The sequence below is a fragment of the Anabas testudineus genome, chromosome 8, assembly GCF_900324465.2.
Source record: "Anabas testudineus chromosome 8, fAnaTes1.2, whole genome shotgun sequence".
NCBI lineage: Eukaryota > Metazoa > Chordata > Actinopteri > Anabantiformes > Anabantidae > Anabas > Anabas testudineus.
In genome coordinates this window covers 16,607,624-16,630,454 of record NC_046617.1, presented here as the reverse complement: position 1 = coordinate 16,630,454, position 22,831 = coordinate 16,607,624, and the positions used below count along the sequence as shown (strand labels likewise).

Genomic DNA, 22,831 nt, shown 5'->3' with positions numbered 1-22,831 from the left:
CTTCTGAGACACTAGTAGGTAGGTATATATATTTAAACTTTATTATAACTTTACTTTATTATAAGTTCATCTGGTGCAAGATTGTAACCAACAATAAAACTTTTAGGGAGTGCGAGCATATATCTGATAAAACCGTTTTCCTTCTTCTATAACAAATAGACAAGACGTACTCTAGTTCCTTTTCTTTTATGCATTACATCTGAAAACATGGATGCCATCTCTGTCCACGCCCCCTCTCATTTCTCATCTAATTTCTCTTTCTTTCACAAATAAATACTTTCCAAAACTGGCAACAGGCCTTGGAATAACTTTCTACATACAGGCAAACACACACAGACACACATACAAAAACAAACGAGAGTGTGAGGTTGTTGATCGTCACAGGAAGGCTGCGATACAATAAGGCGCGGGAACAAAATGAAAACACACACCCGACACTATTCACGCTACGTGTTGCTGTGTACATGTGTGCGTTTTCCCATTTTCGTATTGAAAGGTTTTGTAGTAAACAAGGCATTTGAAAGAAAGAAATGCTACAATAACACGAACAGCTGACTCTGCAGCACCGCATCTGCGCTTTTAAGCAAAACAGAGGCAAAGAACAGGTGCTCTTTGTGGCTACTTACAGCAACTAACACTGTCTTTAAATGGACCGATTTTTGGCTGGAGAATAGCAGTTTCTGCTTTGAATGTGTACAGATGACAAGCTGGTAAAACGGAGGGTTATGATGTTTTCCCTGCTCTAACCCACCTTAGAAATAAGTATAAAAAAACTCCAGATATTCATGATAATTCTCTATTAATTTTTCAGTGCTAGACCTATGTTATCCAGTGTTCGTGCACAGTACAAAAAAAAACAGCAATCTGGATTTTTTTTTCCATGTTGAGCTGTTGTTTAGCCCCCTTTAGCTGCTGACTTTACTCCACAAAGCAGTTGTACTGCTGGTGTAACTGAAAAAACACCAAAACATATCCCACTGACATATTCTTTTCAAATTCTGAGGTATGCAAAGGTTGGGAAGACACTGACAGTGATGCAGTTTTCACCACAAGCTGATATTAAATTTATCACACGCATTCACACAACTGCACTCATTTACAAAGTTTGCCACGATTTCTACAGATACAGTTTCACTAGTGAGGTTTAGCATGTACCGTTATTATATACTGTATGTGTGCATCTGTGCCTCAGTTTTTCTCACTGGTGACACTATCGCTGTTCCCGTTGGCCCCAAGGACAGCAGAAGACTTGTTTTTGAATGGTGTGGTGTAAGGCTGGCGTATGTTCACCCGGTCCTTCTCTGCCTCCAGATCCTCGTCGTAGCGCTCGTCTTCATCGTTGTCCTCAGCCTCGCTGTGGTGTGGGGAGGAGTGGCGGGACAAGGCTGGGGAAGGCGGCACAGAGGCAGGTCGAGGGTAGCGGAAGCCCGAGGTCTGAGGATGAGAACAAAAGCAATAGCATTTTTATTAGAGGATGGAGTTGGATGATTTAACTTCCAAGAATTAAATGAATAAATCAACCATTAAAAGGTCATCTCCTATTTAAAGGGCTAAAAGTTAACTTACTGAATTGGGCTCATGAGGCACATATACGTAGGTGTCAGGGAAGGCTTTAGCCAGGGCCATATGACGGGCAGATATATAATACTAAAAAAGAAAAAAGAGAAACACCATTAATTCATTTTTAATTTATCATGTTGGAAGAATTAGTCCAGGGATTCGTAGCCTCACCCTGCCGAGGTATCTCCAGTCCAGCAGATCACTCAGGCGCTCAGTGCGGTTCCTCTGGATGATCCGCTGGCGCCGGCTCTGCTTGCAAAATTGAAACAGGAAGGAAGTGAGCTGGTTACATGACTCATCAACTCCCCGAAACCGTCGATCCAGGATGTAAATACCTGCAAAGGAAAACAGCATAATGGGAATAAATAATAGATCATTTTTGTTTGTCTTTAAAAAAAGTATAGTTTTTGAGAATCACAGAGAATTTTAAAGATCCCCTCTAAAGAAACGCACCATAAGCTGATGGATCTGCTATGTGTTCCTCCATGAAACAGCCAAAACCTGACAGGTTAGTTGAGATTGATGGAATTCCCATGACCGTGCACTCAGCTGATGATGACAGAGGTAGACGGCTGATTAGCATTTTAATACAATATAAACATACTGTGTGCACGTGAAGGTCATACCTGGTGTGTACCCCCACGGCTCATAGTAAGAAGGGAAGACGCCAAGGTGGCAGCCCCTTACAAACTCCTCATAGTCCATAGGAAGAAGAGGAGAAGTGGACGAAAGGAATTCTGGGTGGAAGATAATCTAACAAGCAAAAAAAAGTCATTATCAGAGCTTGATGCTATTTACCAAGAAGAGCAAACACTACTTACTAAGAATTATTAACTGGACCACAACACTCAAATTTAAAGAAATCTTTAGAGTGTTGCTACGACTACTATTTTTTAAAGTGACATACCTTGACACGGTCAGCAGAGCTGTTAAAAAGGCCAATACGGCGGACGCAGTTAAGGATAGGGTCGCTGCTGTCCTCTAGCATGTTATGGGTGCAGACAGGCGGCTGGCACTGCCTCTGAGTCGCAAAGATGGCACGCTTCATTATGGTGAAGTCCTCTTTGTCCAGCATCTTTGACACATCTGGCAGCTGCCCACTACAGAGAAAAGTAGAGAGAAGAATTATGACTTTGAAAATGGTAATGCTACACTCTTTGTTCTGTATAAGAGGTCTGAATGGGAAACATCTACATTTATTAAAAAACAAAAAAAGTAATTCCACATTTTTCAGGTTTCATGAAGTAGATAAAAGTAGAATTTGTCCAACTCACACTAGAAGTGACTCATAAAGTTTCTTCCCGAAACGTTCCTTCACAGTCTGAGCAGTATCCCTGTCAAGATAAAGAGAATTGTAATTTGACAACTACAATCAAGTTGACGTTAAGGTAATTGAAGGTAGTTTGTTGAACATAAGCAGAAACCTCACCAGAGCTGTTTTCTGACTGCCTGGCCCTTTAAGGTCTCCACATTGAAGTTGTTAGTCCGAGCTGGCATGATGAAGAACGCAATGACAGTCACGTCACTTTGGTTGACCTGCGACAGACAAACCGGAAAGAATTAGGAGTGAAACACCTTTAGTTCACCTTCCTCTTCATCCAGCCCACTAACCCCACACACACACAGAACATAAGTGCTCCCTCAACATCTGATGACACACTAACACACAAACTTACTCTCAGTAGATAGTTGAGTCTGGCTAAAGCCTCCAAAAAGATGTCCGCTCCTTTGTTGGAGAACTCATACCTTCCGGCTATGAAGAGGAACAAACACTTGTCCAGATTGAAGTCAAGGTGCCTGATGATCGAGACAAACCAGAATCTGACATAAGATCTCCACGAATAAACACATTCAGTCATTTCAAGTGTTTCTCATTTAAATGCAACTAAACCATTGTGATAAAAAAGCAGATACATGTACTCTACCTCAATACGCTACTAAATATATGGACTGTTAAATATTATCTCTGACCCATAGAAGTGTCCCCTGATGAACTCCTGAATCCGATTCTTGCTCTGAGCGTGAAGATTTTGAAACTCGTGCATGGCTGAGAACTTTTTCACGTTTAGCCCGTTGGGAGTCACGATGTCTGTGCAGATTGGGTTGAGTTATGTTAAAGGGCATTAAACGTCATACATAACACAATCTACATTTTAGTAAAGTTTCTAATTAGCTTTATAAAACTATGACATATTGAGACTTTCAGTGAAAATACAGATAGATACAGAAGATATTTCCGAATGCCATCAATTCACCTCCACGCACCTGGTTTCCTTTTGAGCAGGAACTCTGCCTCAATGGCTGTAATTTGTGACACAGTGGTGAAGACATGAGCACAATGAGCAGCCGCTCGCTCCAAACAGTAGCGATGATAGATCTGTCTATCGCCTGCTTCCTTGTCCACGTTGAACTAAAAGAGTCAGAAAGACAACACAGAGTATAAGAAGCTGGCTGCTTGTTGAATATGTCAGTCACTGCATTTGTAATAATGAGTCTAATTATGCAATTATGGTGGCACATGGATGAACGTACTTGTGCAAGGTTGTTATAGAAGTCCACATTTCCAGCACACAGGTACCGTCCCAGCAGTGTAGCATGAGTGGTGAAGATGGTCGCCACTGGCAGCTGTCTATGTCTACACAACACCAGGCCTAGGCCGGCTAACCACTCATGGAACTGAGCCACAATGTGTGGAGGCTCCTCGCTCTGGGCTGCATACTGTGACATGTGAAAACACAGGATCAGTGTGAACTTCAGCAGACCATATATAGCAAACAGACACTGGAGGCAGTCTGCGTCTTTCAGGGTTTTTCATAATTCAACACAGATAATCCACCTTCTTCCTGTGCATGCAAAGTATTTCAACTCTTATTTTTACACATTCAGCTACATAACAAACCAGTATATACTGTCATTTCTGACCTCTCCAAGAAGCCAAGCTGTCAGAAAACCAAACAGCACTGCATCATTGGCTTCACGGTCAAACCAAGGCACTCCAATGTCACAGAGCTCCCATAGCTCACTCTTCCAGCGGTCCAGAGACCAGGCAGTGAACGCAACATCAATCAGAATAACGTAGGGACTGCCCTCAATAAGCCAGCGCCCAAAGTAGACCTGTGGAGAAAACAGAAAAATGGTCAGAGGGAATTCCTTTTGTTTTTGTTTAGCAGGAAACAGTGGTTAATAATAAGCTGAATTATCGACGAAACTATTTCGAACGAAAATAGTATAAACCACTCAAAGTTTAGGAAATATATTCATTTTATTAAAAGGAGCAACAGGTTGAGACATCAACTCCTGTTTTTGTTTATACATTAATCAGTCATTTACTTTTACCCTGTTTTAAAGTACATACTTGAGGTCTGTCTTTAATCTAAGGAGTACTGCAGTACCGAGTACTGTACTTTAGTTGCTTAATTAACTTTAAGAGTTTGTCTTTTCAACACAGAACTGCAATCGAACTATGCAGCTGGCTCAAGTTTCCTAATTTAATGTACCAATATAGGATATAAATAGCAGAACAAAAATAAATGCAATTCTAGGTAAGCCACAGAGTTATTTTTTTTTTTTAAAGGGCCCCACTATCCCTTCAGAGTAGCAACATGACCACCACTCCTAGCCTTGACCCATAATTCCACAGAAATCCCACAGTGACACAGCACAGAGTGTTAAAAGTGTCACACAAGACACGCGCGCGTACTGGAAGGCGTCTATTTCTGGAGGGCGTCTATGTGAAAGAGTGAGAGACAGAGAGACACTGATACAACCTCTAACCTTTGCAAGGAAATGTCACAGTGTTTAGAGGTCAGGGAGAGAAGGCTGAGCAAATAGCAGGTCAGATATGACAGAGGGAGTAAATACGATCTCCAACTGGGTTTTAAATGTACCGCACATTTCACAACATGACTTGTGCTTAAGTGGAACGTACCGAACATGAATTCATCAGAGATGTGTGTGTGTGTGTGTGTGTGTGTTTGGTGGTGTGGTATTACCTTACAACCGCTGGAGTTCATCTTGTCAATGGTTCTTTTCAGCACTGGGTCAGTAGGCTCGATCAGCTCCACCTGAGTGCGCACGTTGCTCTCCACGTAGGGTCCCACCAGGAAATAGTTCTCCCCCCATTCCTCTGCGGTCAGACGGGCTTTGGTCTGGATGACAGTGTAGATGCCTCCAACTTCATATGCACACAAAGGCAAGACAACAATATAATGTGATTCCTTCTGATATGAGTCGTATATTATAATGAGATACAAATAATCCATGTAAATTAGTTGAGCACCTTTGTTAGCGACCTCCCATGCGATTTCAAAAAGAACAGCATCCTCCAAATCAAACTCCTCATCCCACTCCTCCAGTCCTGAGAGGGATGTGACGGACAGGCTGCGAGCCAGCGGCATGCTGGGTAAACACAGAACACACCCAGCTGAGACAGGATCACCTTACAGCCGTGCATTTCAGCCAAGTACACGATCTCGAACTGCTCGATGGCTTTTTCCATTTTCAATTATCATACACATTTACAGTGTGCGGTTCAATCATTCATAAAGTCACGTGAAATGGATGAAGAAGTATTCGTTACATTTAGTATTTGGACACGACATTTCTTCACACACACCAGTATGACACTGGTGTGTCACCAATGACACATCCTATTTCAACACTTTTTTTTGCAATTTATCTTGCCGACATATGATGAAAATAAGGAGATGAAGGTGCTCACTCTGTGCAATTATTAATATTTTTGGATACTTTCCCATGTAGCTACATACACAAATGTACAGTCACACATATCACATGTTCTAAAGGAGCCTTTCTTTTTTTGGTCTTACACCTAGTGGGCACTGTAAACTTGAACACCTCTGTTATCCTATCTTATATCTTTTCATTAGTAGTGGAGTCATTTAAACACCATCATTAAGAGAGAGAGAGAGAGAGGGAAAGTGCATTCCTGCAGACTGAGTGTAAGAGTAAAAACTGTGTTCAGTTCCTGCTTGTAGAAATGGTGCAACCTCAAATGAGTGAGCAGTGTGATGCACGATGACAACGTGGGTACAAATCAGGTCTAAACTTGTCGATATGCACCTGATAAAAGTCACGTTTTTTCACGTAAACCCTGCTCTGTTCACATGTAGCACTGTTTTTCCACAAATTAAATTAAAGAACATTGTTGAAACACTTGAAATTACAACTTCAACCTCACTGAAATAATATAAAGGCTATGAAAGTGCAAATATTATTCCAGAGGTTTCATGTTCCCACATCACACTAGTTTGAGCTGCACACTGGACCACAACTGGATCCAGAACCTTGCTCAAACATGCGAGGCTTCAACACCGCTCCCCACTGTGAAGCTCAGCTGAAGAAAAAATAAACACAACTCATTTTGGTTGAATAGGATTTTTTTAAATTGTCTCATGAGACATGTCTTATGGAGGACATGGAAACACATGAACCAGCCAGCACCATTACTGGCCTGGAGACCACAGTGCAGAAGTTGATTCAAGGACCACTTTGAAGAAATGGCCTCTCTCTGGAAAACCTCACCAACTCCACTTAGGACACCACTTTACTGACACTTTATAATGTTCTACAGATGCTGACATGGGCTTGCAAACACAATAATCACCGTTATGCCTTTGCCCACTTCCATATATTTCTTTGTACTGCAGAAGGCCTACATGTCCACAGGATGACAAGTACCTCCCGACGGTCTGTGGGACTAGTGAGGACGCACTCCAAGTCTACTCCTGGTGGCGACTGCTCCTCCGAAGTCAGGGGATAACAGTGCCTTAAAGGCAGCAGCAGTCATCCCGGCTAAATATGCTTTCTGTTGTCTCTGTCGTCTGCTTTCTCATGAGCTGGGGAGCGAACGTGACACCAGGCACCTACTGCAGCTCAGCTGCGGAAATGCACAGCGACGCGGCGTCTTGACGCGCGCCGCTCCCGCTGAGGAACTATCTAAATATTAATACTGTGCAAAATCAATCACTTCTACTCACCCTTCGGTTTTCTCCCAACTTCACGAAGGTGAACTACACATTGGCAGCTGTCGCAGTCAGTCAAAAAAAAAAAAGCAAAATAGCGGAGAGCGAGAGAAAGGGGGCGGCGGCCTTAGTTAAATGCCAGCGACTCACATTGGCCTGGTGCGCTCGCTGTCATGTTGAGGGACAGGATGCCCTTGGCCTGCGATGCAGGAAGGACGGTCGGGTTGGTGAATGGAAGGTTTCCTGCATTTATTATTCATAAGCTGAGCGCTTATTGGCCTCAGCCTCTTCTCTGTCTCCGCCTGCGCGCACGGAGTGACGGAAACTGGGAGTTTACTACAGCGGAGAGACGCGATTGGCTGATGGGAGGTTTCAGGGAGTCACAGTGGTTAGAGAAGCATCTCATCCCTACAAAAGAGTCACATGCAACTGGACCACGGTTATTTATAATGACTTTTTAGGATCGTGGAGGGCATGATTTGGGGGATAGAACGTGACCAGTCACATTAAAACACCCAACCCCTCCACATACAGTATCTCTGTCACTTATCATATAGTGACCTTGTATATTTTTTCCCTATCTATCTGAGCCCATAAGCCAAATGGTCATGGTTAATATTGGTAAACAATAAGTGCAAATAAGTGACCCTCTGGTCACAGTGTGAGGATCTTAGGCTCCTGCCAGCTTCAGGGAAAAAAAAAAGAAATTTGGTATCATCAAATTTGTTTTATTGGATAAAACTCCAATAAAATGTAATTTAATATCTTGAAAGCTAAGGAAAATAGGTTACAATTGTCACACAATAAACATATGGAATGGACATCAGTAACACATTAAATGTGTTATTTAATCACACGTCTCAGTCTTTACCATCTCTACCTTCAGTCTCAGTCTTCAGTTCATCATTACCTCAAATAAGCAAAGATCTGTGCAACATGAAACATTTGTCTTCCCCATATTATTATAAGCTTTATTATAACCTGATATCCGGTCATAATTGTGTCAGATAAAATATAACATGGAAAAGGCTGGCTGATTAATAATAATTTAAATAAAGCACAATAAATAAATACTGATCACTGATGATTAAAGAAAATAAAAAAATAGACAACGTAGCAATTTTAAAAATACAACAACAACAACAACAACAACAACAACAACAACAACAACAATAATAATAATAATAATAATAATAATAATAATAATAATAATCTCGGCCTTAGAGTCATTTTCCCTCCCTTGCTGCTGCGTAGTTTCTGACGTCATTTTGCCGGGAACACACGGTTTATACTATTTACAAGGTGACGCCAACCCGCGTTCAACTTCCTTGTTACTGCAGTGCCGTCTCCACCCTGTCCGTGTCGTCATTGTCCGATCCTTTACTCTTTGGCCTAGAAACAAAACGGAAAGTTTCCGCGCCTTCGTCGGTGAAAGTTCACAACTCAAAGAAGAGTGGCGGGAGCTGTTGTCAACTGGGGGCTGCTGTCCAGACGCAACTTTGATAGGTATTAGTTCATCCATCAGACTATTAGTTCATCCAGCAGACTATTAGTTCATCCATCAGACTATTAGTTCATCCATCAGACTATTAGTTCATCCAGCAGGAACGCATCGGCTATCGATAGTTGTCCTGGCAGATAGCACGGACAGATCGGCCCGACAGTTACAGAAGATCGGCCTTGGCGCGACTCTGTTGTGTGTTTACAGTCGCGCTAGCTAGCTTGCTGCTTTAGCTCGGTACAAAAGACCTCGATATAAAGTTAGCATGCTACAGCACTACCGACGTTAAATTATATCGTTTCTAGTGTGGAAATGTGGAGTTTGAGTCATAGTACGCTGCTAATGAGGCACATTATGTGCAGTATGGAAGAGTGAGGGGCTTATTATCAACCGCACGACACCCACCAATAAGCACGGTTTAATATCTCAGCTGTATTAAGTCTTATTACCAGTGGGTCGCAGTTATTCTTCCTTTTAACATGTGTCCATGCTACTTTTCCCAACATATGTTGTTATAGTATCATGTGTAACGTGCAGAGTTATTACAGACAGCTGTGACCTTAACATGCCTTGTCAAACCTAACTAACCTGTCACATGTATAGCAACATCTGGTTATCTATTAAAATGTTCTGCATCATTCTGAATATATCTGTGATTTCTTGTATTAAGTTGTTTTTTGCAGTTTTATCTCCACTTATTTAATAATATCCCTTTTACCTCAAATGTATCTTGCAGGTATGGATTATAAAAAGCGCAATGGGGGCCCTTTTATGGGTGGCGCATCCCAGGCCAAACGGGGTAAAACAGGTGGTGAATGGGAGGACAGTCCTTCGCAGTTTGAAGAGGAGTTGTCCATGTTTGATGAAGCTGAGATGGAAGCAGAGGAGATGGAGGGGCAGGCAGGACATGATGTCATCCCTGTGGGTAAGTGTTGCAGGACCACAAAGTCCTTGGGTAAAAGGGGCTTCCTGATGTAAGAAGAGGCTGTTTCCCCTGTTTCAAAAAACATTATACAACAAAAAGTTTTTTGTTGTATAATGTTTGGAGAAACAGAACACAAGGCATGCACATTCACAAAACTAAGTAAAGCCAAAAAACAGACAAAAGATCTTCATGCCACACCATAAGATCCCAGCAAAATACATTAAACACAGTGTGTAATGTTTTTAAGTTGTGGAAGAAGTTTGCGTGATCGAAACAATACTTTGTCAAAATAAATTCAGATTTGTTCTCATGCTCCTCTTTTCCTATGTAAAGCTATTTGAATTACCTCTGTGTTGAACGTATGTAAATAAAGCTGCCTTGCCTTGCCTAAATTTGTTTGGAGATAATGGTGTACTAGGCAGGTTTTTGTCTGTATTTTAAATACTTTATGCCTACAACTACACACTACGAATTGTCGAGAATCTGTCTATAGAATTACAATACCTGTGGATGTCTAAAGCGCTTATCCAGTTGACCTTAAATGAAGCATGCTTATTTTTGCATTTCATTAATGTAACTATGTTTTTAATTCATGTCATTCGTGGAGCTAGTAAATAATCATTCCAGAAAAGTACTCTCAACTGTGTTTATCCAGCGTCTGACTTCAGTGCCTTGTTTCTGTCAGGTGACCTCTTCTCAGCAGATCTTAACCCACGCTGGCGGCGGCCTAACGCTCCCACACTGGACCCTTCATCTGATAAATTGGTGTTTCAGCAGATTGATCTAGACTATTATTTAGGTAATTATTAAAGATAACTTTTGTTATAACCAGAACAAACATAACAAGTCATCATATTCAACTGCTAAAATAACGTTACTGTGAATGAGAAGAGATGGTATCAGTGCTGGTTTCCACTTTTGCGTTAAACAGGATCAGCGGTTGCTGGCATGCCTGGCCAGTTACAGGGAAAAGTCCCCATCATTCGGATGTTTGGTGTGACGGACAGCGGCAACAGCGTTTGTTGTCACGTCCATGGTTTTGCACCTTACTTCTTTGTTCCTGCACCGAGTGGTGAGTACGTCTCATTTAGTCAGTTGCTACTTACCCGCTCAGCAGAACACATTTCTTTTTACTAATCCCACCATTTGCCCCTTGTTCTGTTTTTTTATTTTAAAAGGCTTCAAGGCTGATTACCTCAGCGAGTTTCAAAAAGAATTGAACTCTGCTGTCCTGAAGGACATGCGTTCCAATAAGGACAACATCTCTATTACAGTGTTGGCTGTAGACATCACCCGCAAAGAGAGTGAGTAAAAAAACAAATGTACAAGTGCTTTGAATTTGTTTTCAAGTGGAAACGTAGTCTTTGGTTGACAGGGTTGTAAAAAGACACATGATCATAACTTGATATTATCAGTACTGATTGGATCTTTTTTTTTTCAGGCATGTATGGTTACCATGGGAAACGCATTCTGGATTTCTTGCGGATTACCATGGCGATGCCTCGTCTTATTGCCCCTGCAAAGAGGCTGTTGGAGCAGGGATTAAAGTTTGGACCTTTCCCGCTTCAGAGTTACCCATCTTATGAGGCCAACATAGACTTTGAAATCAGGTATGTGCTGCTGTGTTTGTCAAGTTTTTAATGCTCATTTAAACGTTAGTGTAGTACAGGGACACTAGCTAAGTGTTTTGTAGCTTAGTGAACATCACATCTCTATGTTGTCAGGTTTATGGTGGACAGTGACGTGGTGGGATGCTGCTGGATTGAACTTCCCAAAGGCAAGTACAGAGTGCGTGAGGAGAAGAGCATGGGGGAGACAGATTCTCAGGAACCAGGCAAGGTAGGTCTAGATCACATCTTGCTAATTGCATGACACAATCTGGCCTGTCCATAGATTAAAACCCTAAATGGGTCAGTGATTCACTTGTACGACTTCATACAATTTTTCCTATTCAAGTTTTCACTAACGGTGTTCACGATCTTTGCCCTTCAGGTGTCTTTGTGTCAGTATGAAGTGGACGTGGGATGGACAGATTTGATAAGTCATCCAGCAGAGGGAGACTGGCAGAGGATTGCACCACTCAGGGTCCTCAGCTTTGACATTGAGTGTGCAGGAAGAAAAGGTTGATCTATTTTGTTCATGTCCTGCACTCTTGCTATACTCCAACCAAACTACCAACAGATTATTAAACCACATAAAGTAATCATACATCTTTTTTGATGTAACGAGAAACAGATGCTGAGTTTGATCCTGGTGTTAACACTCTTCTTTCCAGGAATCTTCCCAGAACCAGATAAAGATCCTGTGATCCAGATTGCATCTATGGTGCAGCGTCAGGGTGAGACAGAGCCATTCATTCGCACAGTGTTCACCCTTCAGTCCTGTGCCAGCATAGTAGGCTCTCAGATATTATGCTTCACACAGGAGAGACAACTGCTGCAGGTATAAGTCACTGATTTTACACAAGCACAGAACAACATAAAACCATTTAATTCCCTTTTCTTATGTTTCATTTTTCATTTGTGTCTGTTTGAGCAGAGCTGGGCAGAATTTTTGAGGACAGTAGACCCAGACATCATCACTGGATACAACATTCAAAACTTTGACTTCCCCTACTTGCTCAACAGAGCAGCTGCTTTAAAGGTTAGTTGGTTCATTTAATATTTCCATCCGCTGCAAAGGCCTAAAATGTCTTCAACCAATTTAGCATCACAACTTAATATGTATTCATAGAAATACTTCAGGTCTCTCTTGGATGTTTAACTAAGGTGTTCTTGCCCCTCCCCGTATTAAATTGGATGTGCTCTCTTGATGGTAGGTGAATCTGTTTCCCTATTTGGGTCGAGTACGAGGCATCAAGTCAGTCTTGAAAGATCTAAACTTCCAGAGCAAGCAGATGGGACGTCGAGAGAACAAAACCATTAACATGGAGGGTCGGGTTCAGTTTGATCTACTGCAGGTCAGCACTTACACAAACTACCATTTAACATTAAAGAAAAAGTGCTAAACAGTAACACATTGCTTATATCTCTAGAATAATCTGACAGGTGTGTCTGTATTTTCAGGTGCTCCTCCGGGACTATAAACTGCGCTCATACACACTAAATGCTGTTAGTTTCCATTTCCTGCAAGAACAAAAGGAGGATGTGCAGCACTCCATCATCACTGACCTGCAGGTAAACTTGTTGGATGTAGAACAGGGCTGGTTTTCTATATCAGGTCTGCAGGTCGACTGGCCGTATTAAGCAATATTTATTACAATATACAATATATATTTTATATACTGGGTTAGTCAAAATGATTCAAGCTTATTGAAAAAAAACAAACATGTTAATGTATTGCTGTTGTCTCTTGTCTGTGTCTCTCCTCTATTCATCCATCTCAGAACGGCAATGAACAGACACGTCGTCGTTTGGCAGTCTACTGTCTGAAAGACGCCTATCTCCCACTGCGACTGCTACAGAAACTGATGTGTGTCATTAACTACATGGAGATGGCCAGAGTGACAGGTGTGCCTCTCACATACCTGCTCTCAAGAGGACAGCAGATCAAAGTTGTCTCTCAGCTGCTGCGACAGGTAACAAACGCATGGGACACTTGCTACATGTCTGTAGATTGAAAAATGGAAACTCAGACTCTTTTTGTCTGTACATGTTTAGGCCATGAAACAGGACCTGGTCATGCCTGTTGTAAAGACAGAAGGGGGAGAAGACTACACAGGAGCGACTGTCATTGAGCCAGAGAAAGGGTATGTATGTCTGCTGTTTGTCCTATCAGCTCTGTTCTTTATGGATTTGTATTTATGCTTCCATCACCACTATTCTTCTCTTTACAGGTATTACAGCGTTCCTATTGCCACCCTGGATTTCTCCTCCTTGTACCCATCCATCATGATGGCTCACAATCTGTGTTACACCACCCTGCTGCAGAAGGGCTCTGTGGAGAAACTAGGGTGGGCATGTCTTTTTAATAATTGTGTTTGAGGATAATTTGTGTGACTTTTAAGATTTCATTAAATGATTCTTCATAGGTCTAAAATTCAATAAATCAGTGCACAATAAAAACAATGAGTTAATGTCTAGTAGTATTAACATGGTAAACTAATAGACTTGTTGTTTGTCTTCAGCCTGTCGCCAGAGGACTTCATCAAGACTCCGACAGGTGATCTGTTTGTGAAGAGCACAGTTAGGAAGGGGCTTCTACCTGAGATCCTGGAGAACCTGCTGTCTGCCAGAAAGAGGTTGGTCCAAATAAATGATAACAACAAAGCAACCTGAACGGGGCAGTTAACAGTTGAGTGCACAGCTTCAGCATCGTGGTTCCTTAAAGTTTGAGATTGCTGCCAAAGCCTATTTACTTTTTGGTTCTCTGTTTCATAAGTAATGAAAGATTGAAAATGAAATGTGGATGTGCTACGCTTCTCCACAGGGCCAAGACAGAGCTGAAGAAAGAAACAGACCCTTTCAAGAAGCAAGTGTTGGACGGTCGTCAGCTGGCTCTCAAAATCAGTGCAAACTCTGTCTACGGCTTCACAGGGGCCCAAGTTGGCAAGTTGCCCTGCCTAGAGATCTCACAGGTGAGCTCTTTATTCTGGGAACTGTGAAATAATTACCTTGTTCAGACCTGCTAGAGAACACGAGCTCCTTACATGTTTACACACTACATTCAAATGCAGCCAGAACATTAGGATCTAAAAATTTCTAAAAATCTCTCTTAATGTACTGAATTTTACACCACAGTTCTTCATTCATCTTAAATGAAGTTGTCCCCATTTAACTGGATGTCGCTCTTCCCACTGTTCTGCACAGATGTGCCACTGGAGCACGAACGGTAAACAACAGAGATATAGAGCAAAGATTAGTGTTGAAAAAGAAACCACAGAGCAGGTGGAGTAAGGAGTGTAAACAGTGAAACACAAAGACATACTGTAAATGTAAAACATGAAGCACAATAGGCTGCGTTTCTTGCTGTTTTGTGGAACGTTGGCTGATTTAGTTGCACAACACCTTCACAGAGAGTTGAGACCCCTTTAACAGGTTCTTCATTGACCTGGAGTGCAGCTTAATTGCCATTGAAAACAATCAGTTATTTCAAGTTAAACTTATATATATATTTTCTAATGTTTCAGAGTGTCACTGGATTTGGAAGACAAATGATTGAACAAACTAAACAGCTGGTGGAGTCCAGATACACTATTTCTGGTGGCTACCAAGCTGATGCTAAGGTGAGGAAGACGTGGTGTGGTGAACCAAAATCTTGCTTTTGTCTCAACATTCTTATGTCAAATATTAATTTACGTATCTAATGTGTACATCTTTAATTTAAACTCTGACTTTGTGTGTGTTTGTTAATTATTATTATTATTTTTTTAAATCTGTGAAGGTAATTTATGGGGACACAGACTCCGTCATGGTTAAGCTCGGAGTTGCAACAGTAAGTGAAGCCATGGAAATTGGAAAGGAAGCAGCAGAGTGGGTGTCATCCCACTTCACACCACCCATCAAACTGGAGTTTGAGAAGGTAAAATTTCAGTCCAACACATTGATCAACATACTTTTCCCTTTGGTAGTTAGTTTCATATTTCCTAAATCTTGCTCAATATTAAATTTATTTTATTTGGGTTTTGAACTGAAAGCAGGATATTTGAATATATAAATTTGGAGTGTTCTGTCAACTAATAATTATTTTGGTCACTTCCACAGGTTTATTATCCTTACTTGCTGATCAACAAGAAACGCTACGCAGGCTTGTATTTCTCCTCCAGTGCAGACACACATGACAAAATGGACTGCAAAGGCATAGAGACTGTCCGCAGAGACAACTGCCCTCTAGTGGCCAACCTTATCAACACCTGTCTGCAGAGGATCCTCATAGACAGGTGCGCGCATACAGTATAGTACTAAAAGCACACTCAGCATCCATGCGAACATAGATATAATGCCAAGACTAGCTAGCTAGACTCATAACCCTACTTTACTTCTTATTAAAGAGTTGTTTACAGTTGTAATGCTAATGGCAGCGGATGTGTTGTGTCTGTAGGGATCCCAAGGGTGCTGTGAATCACGCTAAAGAGGTGATCTCAGACCTGCTGTGCAACCGTATCGACATCAGTCAGCTGGTCATCACCAAGGAGCTGACACGTACTGCCCAGGAGTACGCTGGCAAACAGGCACACGTGGAACTGGCAGAGAGGTTTGATTAGTGATCCCACACATTGGAAATCAAAGAAACAATATTTGTGTCATAAGAGTGAATTTACACTTTAATGTGGATTTTTTTTAAGGATGAGAAAGAGAGATGCAGGTAGCGCCCCCAACCTGGGAGACAGAGTTCCATACGTCATCATCAAGGCTGCAAAGGGAGCTGCAGCATACATGAAGTCAGAGGTCTGCAGTTACTCTTTATCCTTTGTCCATCCTGATTTCCTTATAACACTTTTTAATCCCGACTCTTCCACATGTTGCTTCAGGACCCGATCTATGTGCTGGAGAACAACATTCCCATTGACACACAATACTACCTGGAACAGCAGCTGTCCAAACCCCTGCTGAGAATATTTGAGCCCATCCTCGGAGAAAGCAATGCAGAGAACGTCCTGCTCAGTAAGACTGGAAGCCACTTCAAATAATTCACTATAGAAATTTGTCATTGTTTATCGAGTAATCTTTAGATTTGGTATTAATTTGATCTTCAGCCTCACACTTACCTATGTATCATATGCTTGGGTATGTAACACCTACATTCATAGCTAATAGCTGTAGCTACGAACCAAACATATGTCAGAGCTTATTGTGCCACCAGAAGATATTTTTTTAATGTGATAGTTAAATAAAAGACACTTTTTAACAATGTACATGTAATCTTCTTAGGCGTTTTAGATTGTAAGATTTTCTGGTATCTTTCAGAGGGCGACCACACTCGCTGTAAGACGGTGTTGACATCGAAGGTCGGTGGCCTCATGGCGTTTGCTCAGAGGAGAAGCACCTGTATTGGCTGCAAAGCTGTGCTGAAGACAGATGGTGTGTGTGTGTGTGTGTTTCTACCTCGATATACACTTTGAGAGTTCTGTTTACTTTTAAACTCTTTCTTTTGTCAAAATGTATTTTTGTTCAGACATGTTTGTGCTGTTTTTTTAACATGTAACATCTAACGTGTCATTGCAGCTGCTGTGTGTGATTTCTGTAAGAAGAAGGAGTCTGAATTGTACCAAAAGGAGGTAAGGAAAGATGCCACATTGCTTAATACTTAGTGGTGTTCTTTACTTTGTGGTGTGCAAAATATTTTCTTTACTACCTGCTGTTTGGTTGCTACAGTCCTGGTTTTATTTTGAATCTTAACTTTACATCTGCTCCAATAAAAAACAAAATATTTGTTAATAGAAGACTTCAGAGTATCGTCTGAAAACGTTTGTGTCACGTCTAATGAGTTGTTAATTACAGATCTTTCACCTGAACACCCTGGAGGAGCGTTTCTCTCGTTTATGGACTCAGTGTCAGCGTTGTCAAGGTTCCCTTCACGAAGATGTGCTCTGCACTAGGTACGCACACAGTACACAAGCATGTATTTATCTAGACAACCAGGACGTGTACTGCATCATTATGGTAACACTGGTCCCTTCTCTTCCCTCTGCAGCCGGGACTGTCCTATCTTCTACATGAGGAAGAAGGTGCAGAAAGATTTGGATGACCAGAGTAAGCTGGTGTCTCGTTTTGGATGGTGAGAAAGAGGGCACAGATGCACACTCGTATTCCTCGAGCCACCCGTCACTCAACTTTGGACTCTTTTTGTCTCACTGCATTTTTTTTTGTCTTTTGTTGTTTGTACATTGTATGTATATCAAACTATTTCTATATTTTCTAATGACATTAGGTAGTATTCTTTTGTAAAATAAATCAAAAAGCAACCCGTTTTGGTCATTACTTATTTAATTATTTGAAGTCAAATTTGAAGTGACTGCATTTGCAAAGTACACCACCTTCATACACACTTGACCGTTAACGAAATATATCATTATCATTATTATTAAACGTACATGTGACGTGTGCTGTGTGTGAAGAGGTTTACAGTAGAAAGTAGGTGTGCGTGAGAACCTCTGTTCAGCCACACGTAGTGTAGGTTTACAGAAATGAAAAGTTTCATTACCTGTCTCTTCAGCGTTGATGTCTCAGTTCAACCTCATAAACCACAACTCTTCCTCTGCATTGATTTGGTAACGGGACAGTAGTATTCATGAGGCATCTTTCAGTTTTGAGTGCACAATACAATGGAAGGAAAGTAGATGTATAAAGATAGCCTTTTTTTTTTCCTGATCAGAGTCTCTATATGGTTTGTGTTTATATATAAGAATACGTCTAGTCTTGAAAAACCCTTACCAGTAAATACCTTCCCTTGGAGAAATAAAACAGACAAGGTGTAAAAGCTAAAGACATTTACTTGTTCGTTACAGCAGAGTGCATAACAGAGTTTTACATCGCTGTCAGTGAGAGATTTGTTCAGTCCAAGTCTTATTTTACATATTCAGAGTTATTAAATATGTAATTTAAGTCCAGATAGTGAGACATTAGTAGCCAAGTGTGATTTCTTCATGGGTGGACTCACCTCTGTTACATGTTAACTTAGCTGAAGTTGATTCAGTCAATGTTGATATAATTTCAGTAACTGTGTGAACAGTTTAATGCCGTTTTTTTAATGGGTAAAGCTGTTTGTGATGCTACAAAAATAGAAATTCATTAAACCACAGTCCATTACATTTAGGGTGACTGTAATTATCAAAGACAAACAATGGTATTTAAAAAAAAAAAAAAAAAATTGCCCTATTTAGTATCAAGTATGATCAGGTAACATGACTGTCTGTGAGATTTCCTGCAGCATCAGTGTGGTTTAAATTTAGTACCACAAGAGTATTTGTACATACTGCAAGTTGTGGTAGAATGTGATGTACGCAGTGACACAAAACTGCATCCACCAAAAACACTGGGACTAACAAAAAATTGCATTAAAAGTGGACTTTAGAATAAAGTGTGGCTGTGTGGAACAAATAGAAGGATTGACACCTAACAGGTTCATGACAAAGAGCCACCAAATCACCTGACACAGCTCTGTCATCCCCCAGTTCCCGATAACACACCATATTCCTGAGTAAACTTTTAAAATGGCACCAAGTAATGCTAAATGCTACAATAAACAACAGGAACTGAATAAAGTGCACCTAGGAGTCTAGAACACAATGTTGAGGCTTTTGTTACTGTGGTGATCCTGTCCTACTACAGCATTTGATGTGGTTCTTGTTAGTTAAAAAAAAAAAAAAAAAGGGGGGGGGGGGTATGGGGCCCTATTGCTGCTGTGTATTTAGCTTCTGAGGACACACCGAAAAACCAAGAGTTTTTTAAAATACATTTCTAGAAGGTTTGACCAATCATTTGTCAGAAAGCAAAACAAGTGTATGACACTTCACCCTAAAGTACCACTGTGAAAACCAAGTGAAGAGGAGCTGAAAAAACACTGGCCAGACCGTTTGCAAAAGATCATTGTGACAGGTTCTTCGCCACAGACCTCGATGGCGTTTTCACGAATGCTGACCTTAAAGAAAAAACAAGTAAAAACTGCAGTTTCTAGTTATTTGGTTGAAATGAATTCACAGTGTTACTGCGCATACTGTAAGTTGAATAAGCTGCAAATCTTGTGGTTATGTACTCTACATGGAAACTGTAACAGCAGTAATGATGGATTCTGCCACACCTGCGTCCCTGTCTGAGGTGTTCTGAATGTCTCCAAAGTGAGCTAAGAGGGGCAGTGTGTGAGGAGGAGCATAAAACAAGTGCTGTAAGGGTGTGTGTGGTTTGCTATAGTATTATGCAACGTCTCTGAGTGTTTTTCTTGCTCTTCTTGTTGCTGCGGTTGGTCTCCTTATATCTTCTAATCTCCCTTACAAGTGAATAGAAAGCTTCCTCTACACCCTGCAGGACAGAAATAGAAAAGTTTCATATAGTATTATATATCACGTTTTATATATTGATACCTATTTTCTTTAACAATGCCCCTGCAGGCCTCAGTGCAAACAAAATCGAGGCCTTTTCTACGCACCTGTCTGGTTTTAGCAGACGTCTCAACAAATGGCACTCCATAGCTTCGTGCAAGCTCCTGCGCCTGTCGTGTCTCAACTGTACGGGTACTCAGGTCGCTCTTATTCCCGACCAGCACCATGGGAACACTGTCGCTGTCCTTCACCCTGTTGATCTGCTCTCTAGGGGGGCACATGCAACCCAGAGAACTTGTAAACACTTTCAGAGTGTCGACAGATATGAGTTACAGATAATTTGAGCGGTTCCTGCTGCTGAGGAAGTGGCGTGATACACGCAGCCACTGTTTAAAGACAATTAGTCCTACTTTGACAGACCGGAAGTTACTAGCACAGCACTCTGTGTGTAAAACCCAGTAAGTAGCCTTTACCTGTACAAGTGAACATCCTCAAATGACTTGATGTTGTTGATGGCAAACACACAGAGGAAACCCTCTCCCGTTCTCATGTACTGGTCCCTCATGGCACTGTACTCCTCCTGACCTGCAGTGTCCAGGATGTCCAACAGACAAGTCTCTCCATCGATCACCACCTGTTTTCTGTACGAGTCCTGCAACACAGCAAAGGTGGAGCTCAGTTGGACAATGGCTTGTTATCAGACCTTGTTGAGAGAGAGCTTGATCTATTTAATACTGATGAAACCGATGTTTGACCATTGAGCAGAAAGAAATAAGTTAAAAAGTTAAACTGAGTGCCATCTGTGTCACTTATTTGAGCTAGTTCAGTGTTCTTAGAGCAACAGCTTCATGTTTTACCAGGTATACTAATTTGTGATCCATTTTTTAAAAACAGTCTAACCCATTTTAGCAGGTTTTGAGGGTCCTACAGATTTGTGACTGTACAGTTTGTGACTTGCCATGTGTTGCTCCACTGCATTTATTTCAGAGCTCTAGTTACAATTTGCTTCTTAGACTTTAAAACTTCAAAAACTAGTAATGATTTGTTTGTATAACCATCGTCACAGACTAAACTGCACAGAAGTATACGAAGCAGTCAAACAGCTTCAATTCAACCATTTATAACGCTAAAATAAACCTCCATGCATTATGAATTTTAATCCTCATGTGCAATATACAATATAATGACCTGACTGCCTTTTTTTTAATTGATATTTTAACATTTAACAATACAGGACAAAATGGATTTATGCAACGTGAGCTCTAGACAAAGCATTAAAGACATGAAGTTATTTAGAGAAGTGATTGCCTTTTTCAATGGCGAATTTTAAAACAAACCTAAAATTTATTTGCAGTTCTAAATATATTTGAGGTGTGTTCGTCTCTCCCACAACGTCCTTTGCATTACATGCAAATCGCAATTATGCACTTTGCAGATTATTATTGTTATCTTTTAGGCTAATTACACTTTACACACCTTTAACACCTCTTACCTCTATTGTTGGATCATATTCATCAACAAAGTGGTTCTGGATGAGCTGGATGGTGAGAGCGCTCTTCCCCACACCTCCTGCCCCGACTACCACGAGTTTATATTCAGTCATGCCTGTGAGACAGAGGCAGCAGACGTTTATCAAAAGCAGTGATTTCAGTTTGAATCGATTAGCATGAGTTAACATGTCCACGATGAACATGGACAAATCCAACCAGTTGCTTCTTCCTCACACCGACAAGACGAAGAGATTGACCCAGATTTTAGATTTCTATCAATTGTCTTCGAGCTAACTCTTCGTTTTAGTTACTGAAACAATATGAATGAGTGCTAGTGTTAAAAGTCAGAACAGTTTAATCGTACTTACCTTTCTGTGTGCTTTATTACAGTCGGTGAAATGTTAGCTAGCTGAGTTTACCAAAGGATAAGTGAGATTAGCTTGCTACATAACGTTAGCCTGGGACGATTTCCTTGTTGAAAACACTCGCAGAAAGCCTTCGGAATATGACCCAAACTTGTATTTCTCACAAAAATCGGAACTAGAGCTGTGCGAAATCACTAATATAAATCTAATTTCGTGTAATAAATAAACTAAAAGCCTGAATCCGTGCGAGCAGCTAGTCAGTCTCCATTGTGATTCCTTGTCAGCAGTGAGTTTACGCGTTAATCCCCTCATCAAGTAGCCAATGAGACGACGGCAGGCAGACAGACACCCGAAAGGACCAATCATAGCTGGGGTCTACTTTGAAACTCCGCCTTCTGTTGGTCAATCTGTCCAATCATAAAGAGAAGTATATTGGGCGTGGCCTAAGGGAACCCTCCTTCGCCCACAGATGGTTTCTCTCCGCTCCACACCTTAAAGTCTGTTCGGGTATTTACATGTATGTTAATACGAGTTTAGTCTACATTAAAGAACGTTTTACCCCCTGTCTCATAAAATACATTTCAACAAATAAGCCTGCAATGCGTATTCACACTTTTTATATCCATTGGGAATCACATTTACACTGGACTGTGGACCCAACATAAGTAACACCACCTTCTTCTAACTGTTTTATTTTGAAAGTTCTCACCGGAAGTGTCATTTAGGGCATTTTTTGTGTTCACTGCCACTTAGTGGTCACGTTTAGAAACTGCAACCCTCCATTAAAACTCGTGTAATGCGAGCAATAATCATTTATTTGAATCATTAATCATTTGGTTTTATAGCAGTGCAGAAAACCCATTAGTAGTGTAACACAAATAATACATTTAACAAGTAAAATTAGTATTTTTTTTAAAAGAAAAATCTAAAGGGCTTGCTGATGTCTATAATTCCAGGTTTAATAGTAGGTGTTTGCCTTCCAGGAGATGTTACCCGAGTTGTGGAAGCTTAAGCACATTGTACATCATGA

General features: G+C 41.0%; 3 protein-coding genes across 5 annotated transcripts; 1 reads left to right on the top strand and 2 right to left on the bottom strand.

Moving 5' to 3' along the window:
- Positions 1-15: 15 nt before the first annotated feature.
- On the bottom strand, positions 16-7,743 carry gys1 (glycogen synthase 1 (muscle)). 2 transcript variants are annotated; one of them, XM_026357193.1, is made up of 16 exons: positions 7,560-7,743; positions 5,840-5,958; positions 5,553-5,734; positions 4,483-4,674; positions 4,093-4,278; positions 3,826-3,970; positions 3,532-3,649; positions 3,237-3,357; positions 2,990-3,096; positions 2,835-2,894; positions 2,468-2,660; positions 2,187-2,313; positions 2,014-2,109; positions 1,732-1,895; positions 1,567-1,647; positions 16-1,434 (listed from the first exon to the last, which is right to left on the bottom strand). In XM_026357193.1, the coding sequence occupies exons 2-16, from the start codon at positions 5,955-5,957 to the stop codon at positions 1,189-1,191; spliced, it is 2,136 nt and encodes a 711-aa protein (XP_026212978.1). In that variant the 5' UTR covers position 5,958; positions 7,560-7,743; the 3' UTR covers positions 16-1,188. The 2 variants fall into 2 exon arrangements, with proteins under 2 accessions (XP_026212978.1, XP_026212986.1); XM_026357201.1 differs by lacking the exon at positions 7,560-7,743 and adding an exon at positions 7,261-7,455.
- A 1,224-nt stretch (positions 7,744-8,967) lies between these two features.
- Positions 8,968-17,871, top strand: pold1 (polymerase (DNA directed), delta 1, catalytic subunit). Of its 2 annotated transcripts, XM_026362086.1 has the most exons (27): positions 8,968-9,050; positions 9,782-9,970; positions 10,656-10,769; positions 10,902-11,042; positions 11,149-11,274; positions 11,412-11,580; positions 11,695-11,809; positions 11,963-12,092; positions 12,246-12,412; positions 12,509-12,613; positions 12,789-12,929; positions 13,036-13,146; positions 13,356-13,547; positions 13,630-13,718; positions 13,806-13,922; positions 14,097-14,210; positions 14,399-14,546; positions 15,099-15,194; positions 15,353-15,490; positions 15,673-15,848; positions 16,010-16,162; positions 16,254-16,356; positions 16,440-16,572; positions 16,876-16,989; positions 17,134-17,186; positions 17,410-17,507; positions 17,603-17,871. In XM_026362086.1, the coding sequence occupies exons 2-27, from the start codon at positions 9,784-9,786 to the stop codon at positions 17,688-17,690; spliced, it is 3,318 nt and encodes a 1,105-aa protein (XP_026217871.1). In that variant the 5' UTR covers positions 8,968-9,050; positions 9,782-9,783; the 3' UTR covers positions 17,691-17,871. The 2 variants fall into 2 exon arrangements, with proteins under 2 accessions (XP_026217871.1, XP_026217861.1); XM_026362076.1 differs by having other exon boundaries at positions 13,630-13,922.
- A 512-nt stretch (positions 17,872-18,383) lies between these two features.
- Positions 18,384-22,079, bottom strand: zgc:55558 (Ras family GTPase). Its single transcript, XM_026350689.1, has 5 exons — positions 21,805-22,079; positions 21,439-21,551; positions 20,420-20,598; positions 20,054-20,213; positions 18,384-19,926 (listed from the first exon to the last, which is right to left on the bottom strand). Exons 2-5 carry the CDS (start codon positions 21,547-21,549, stop codon positions 19,813-19,815), a joined length of 564 nt encoding a protein of 187 aa, XP_026206474.1. The 5' UTR covers positions 21,550-21,551; positions 21,805-22,079; the 3' UTR covers positions 18,384-19,812.
- Positions 22,080-22,831: the final 752 nt, after the last annotated feature.

Bases quoted from the DNA above. Each gene is read 5' to 3' on its own strand.
- gys1 (XM_026357193.1), bottom strand. From the start codon at position 5,957: ATGCCGCTGGCTCGCAGCCTGTCCGTCACATCCCTCTCAGGACTGGAG. The intron at 4,279-4,482 runs GTCAGAAATGAC...CACATGTCACAG, and splicing joins CAGCTTGGCTTCTTGGAGAG to TATGCAGCCCAGAGCGAGGA. The intron at 3,358-3,531 runs GTCAGAGATAAT...CTCGATCATCAG, and splicing joins ATCAGGGGACACTTCTATGG to GCACCTTGACTTCAATCTGG.
- pold1 (XM_026362076.1), top strand. From the start codon at position 9,784: ATGGATTATAAAAAGCGCAATGGGGGCCCTTTTATGGGTGGCGCATCC. The intron at 12,930-13,035 runs GTCAGCACTTAC...CTGTATTTTCAG, and splicing joins TTCAGTTTGATCTACTGCAG to GTGCTCCTCCGGGACTATAA. The intron at 14,547-15,098 runs GTGAGCTCTTTA...CTAATGTTTCAG, and splicing joins CCTGCCTAGAGATCTCACAG to AGTGTCACTGGATTTGGAAG.
- zgc:55558 (XM_026350689.1), bottom strand. From the start codon at position 21,549: ATGACTGAATATAAACTCGTGGTAGTCGGGGCAGGAGGTGTGGGGAAG. The intron at 20,214-20,419 runs GTAAAGGCTACT...GTGCCCCCCTAG, and splicing joins GAGGATGTTCACTTGTACAG to AGAGCAGATCAACAGGGTGA. The intron at 19,927-20,053 runs GTGCGTAGAAAA...TCTGTCCTGCAG, and splicing joins CGTCTGCTAAAACCAGACAG to GGTGTAGAGGAAGCTTTCTA.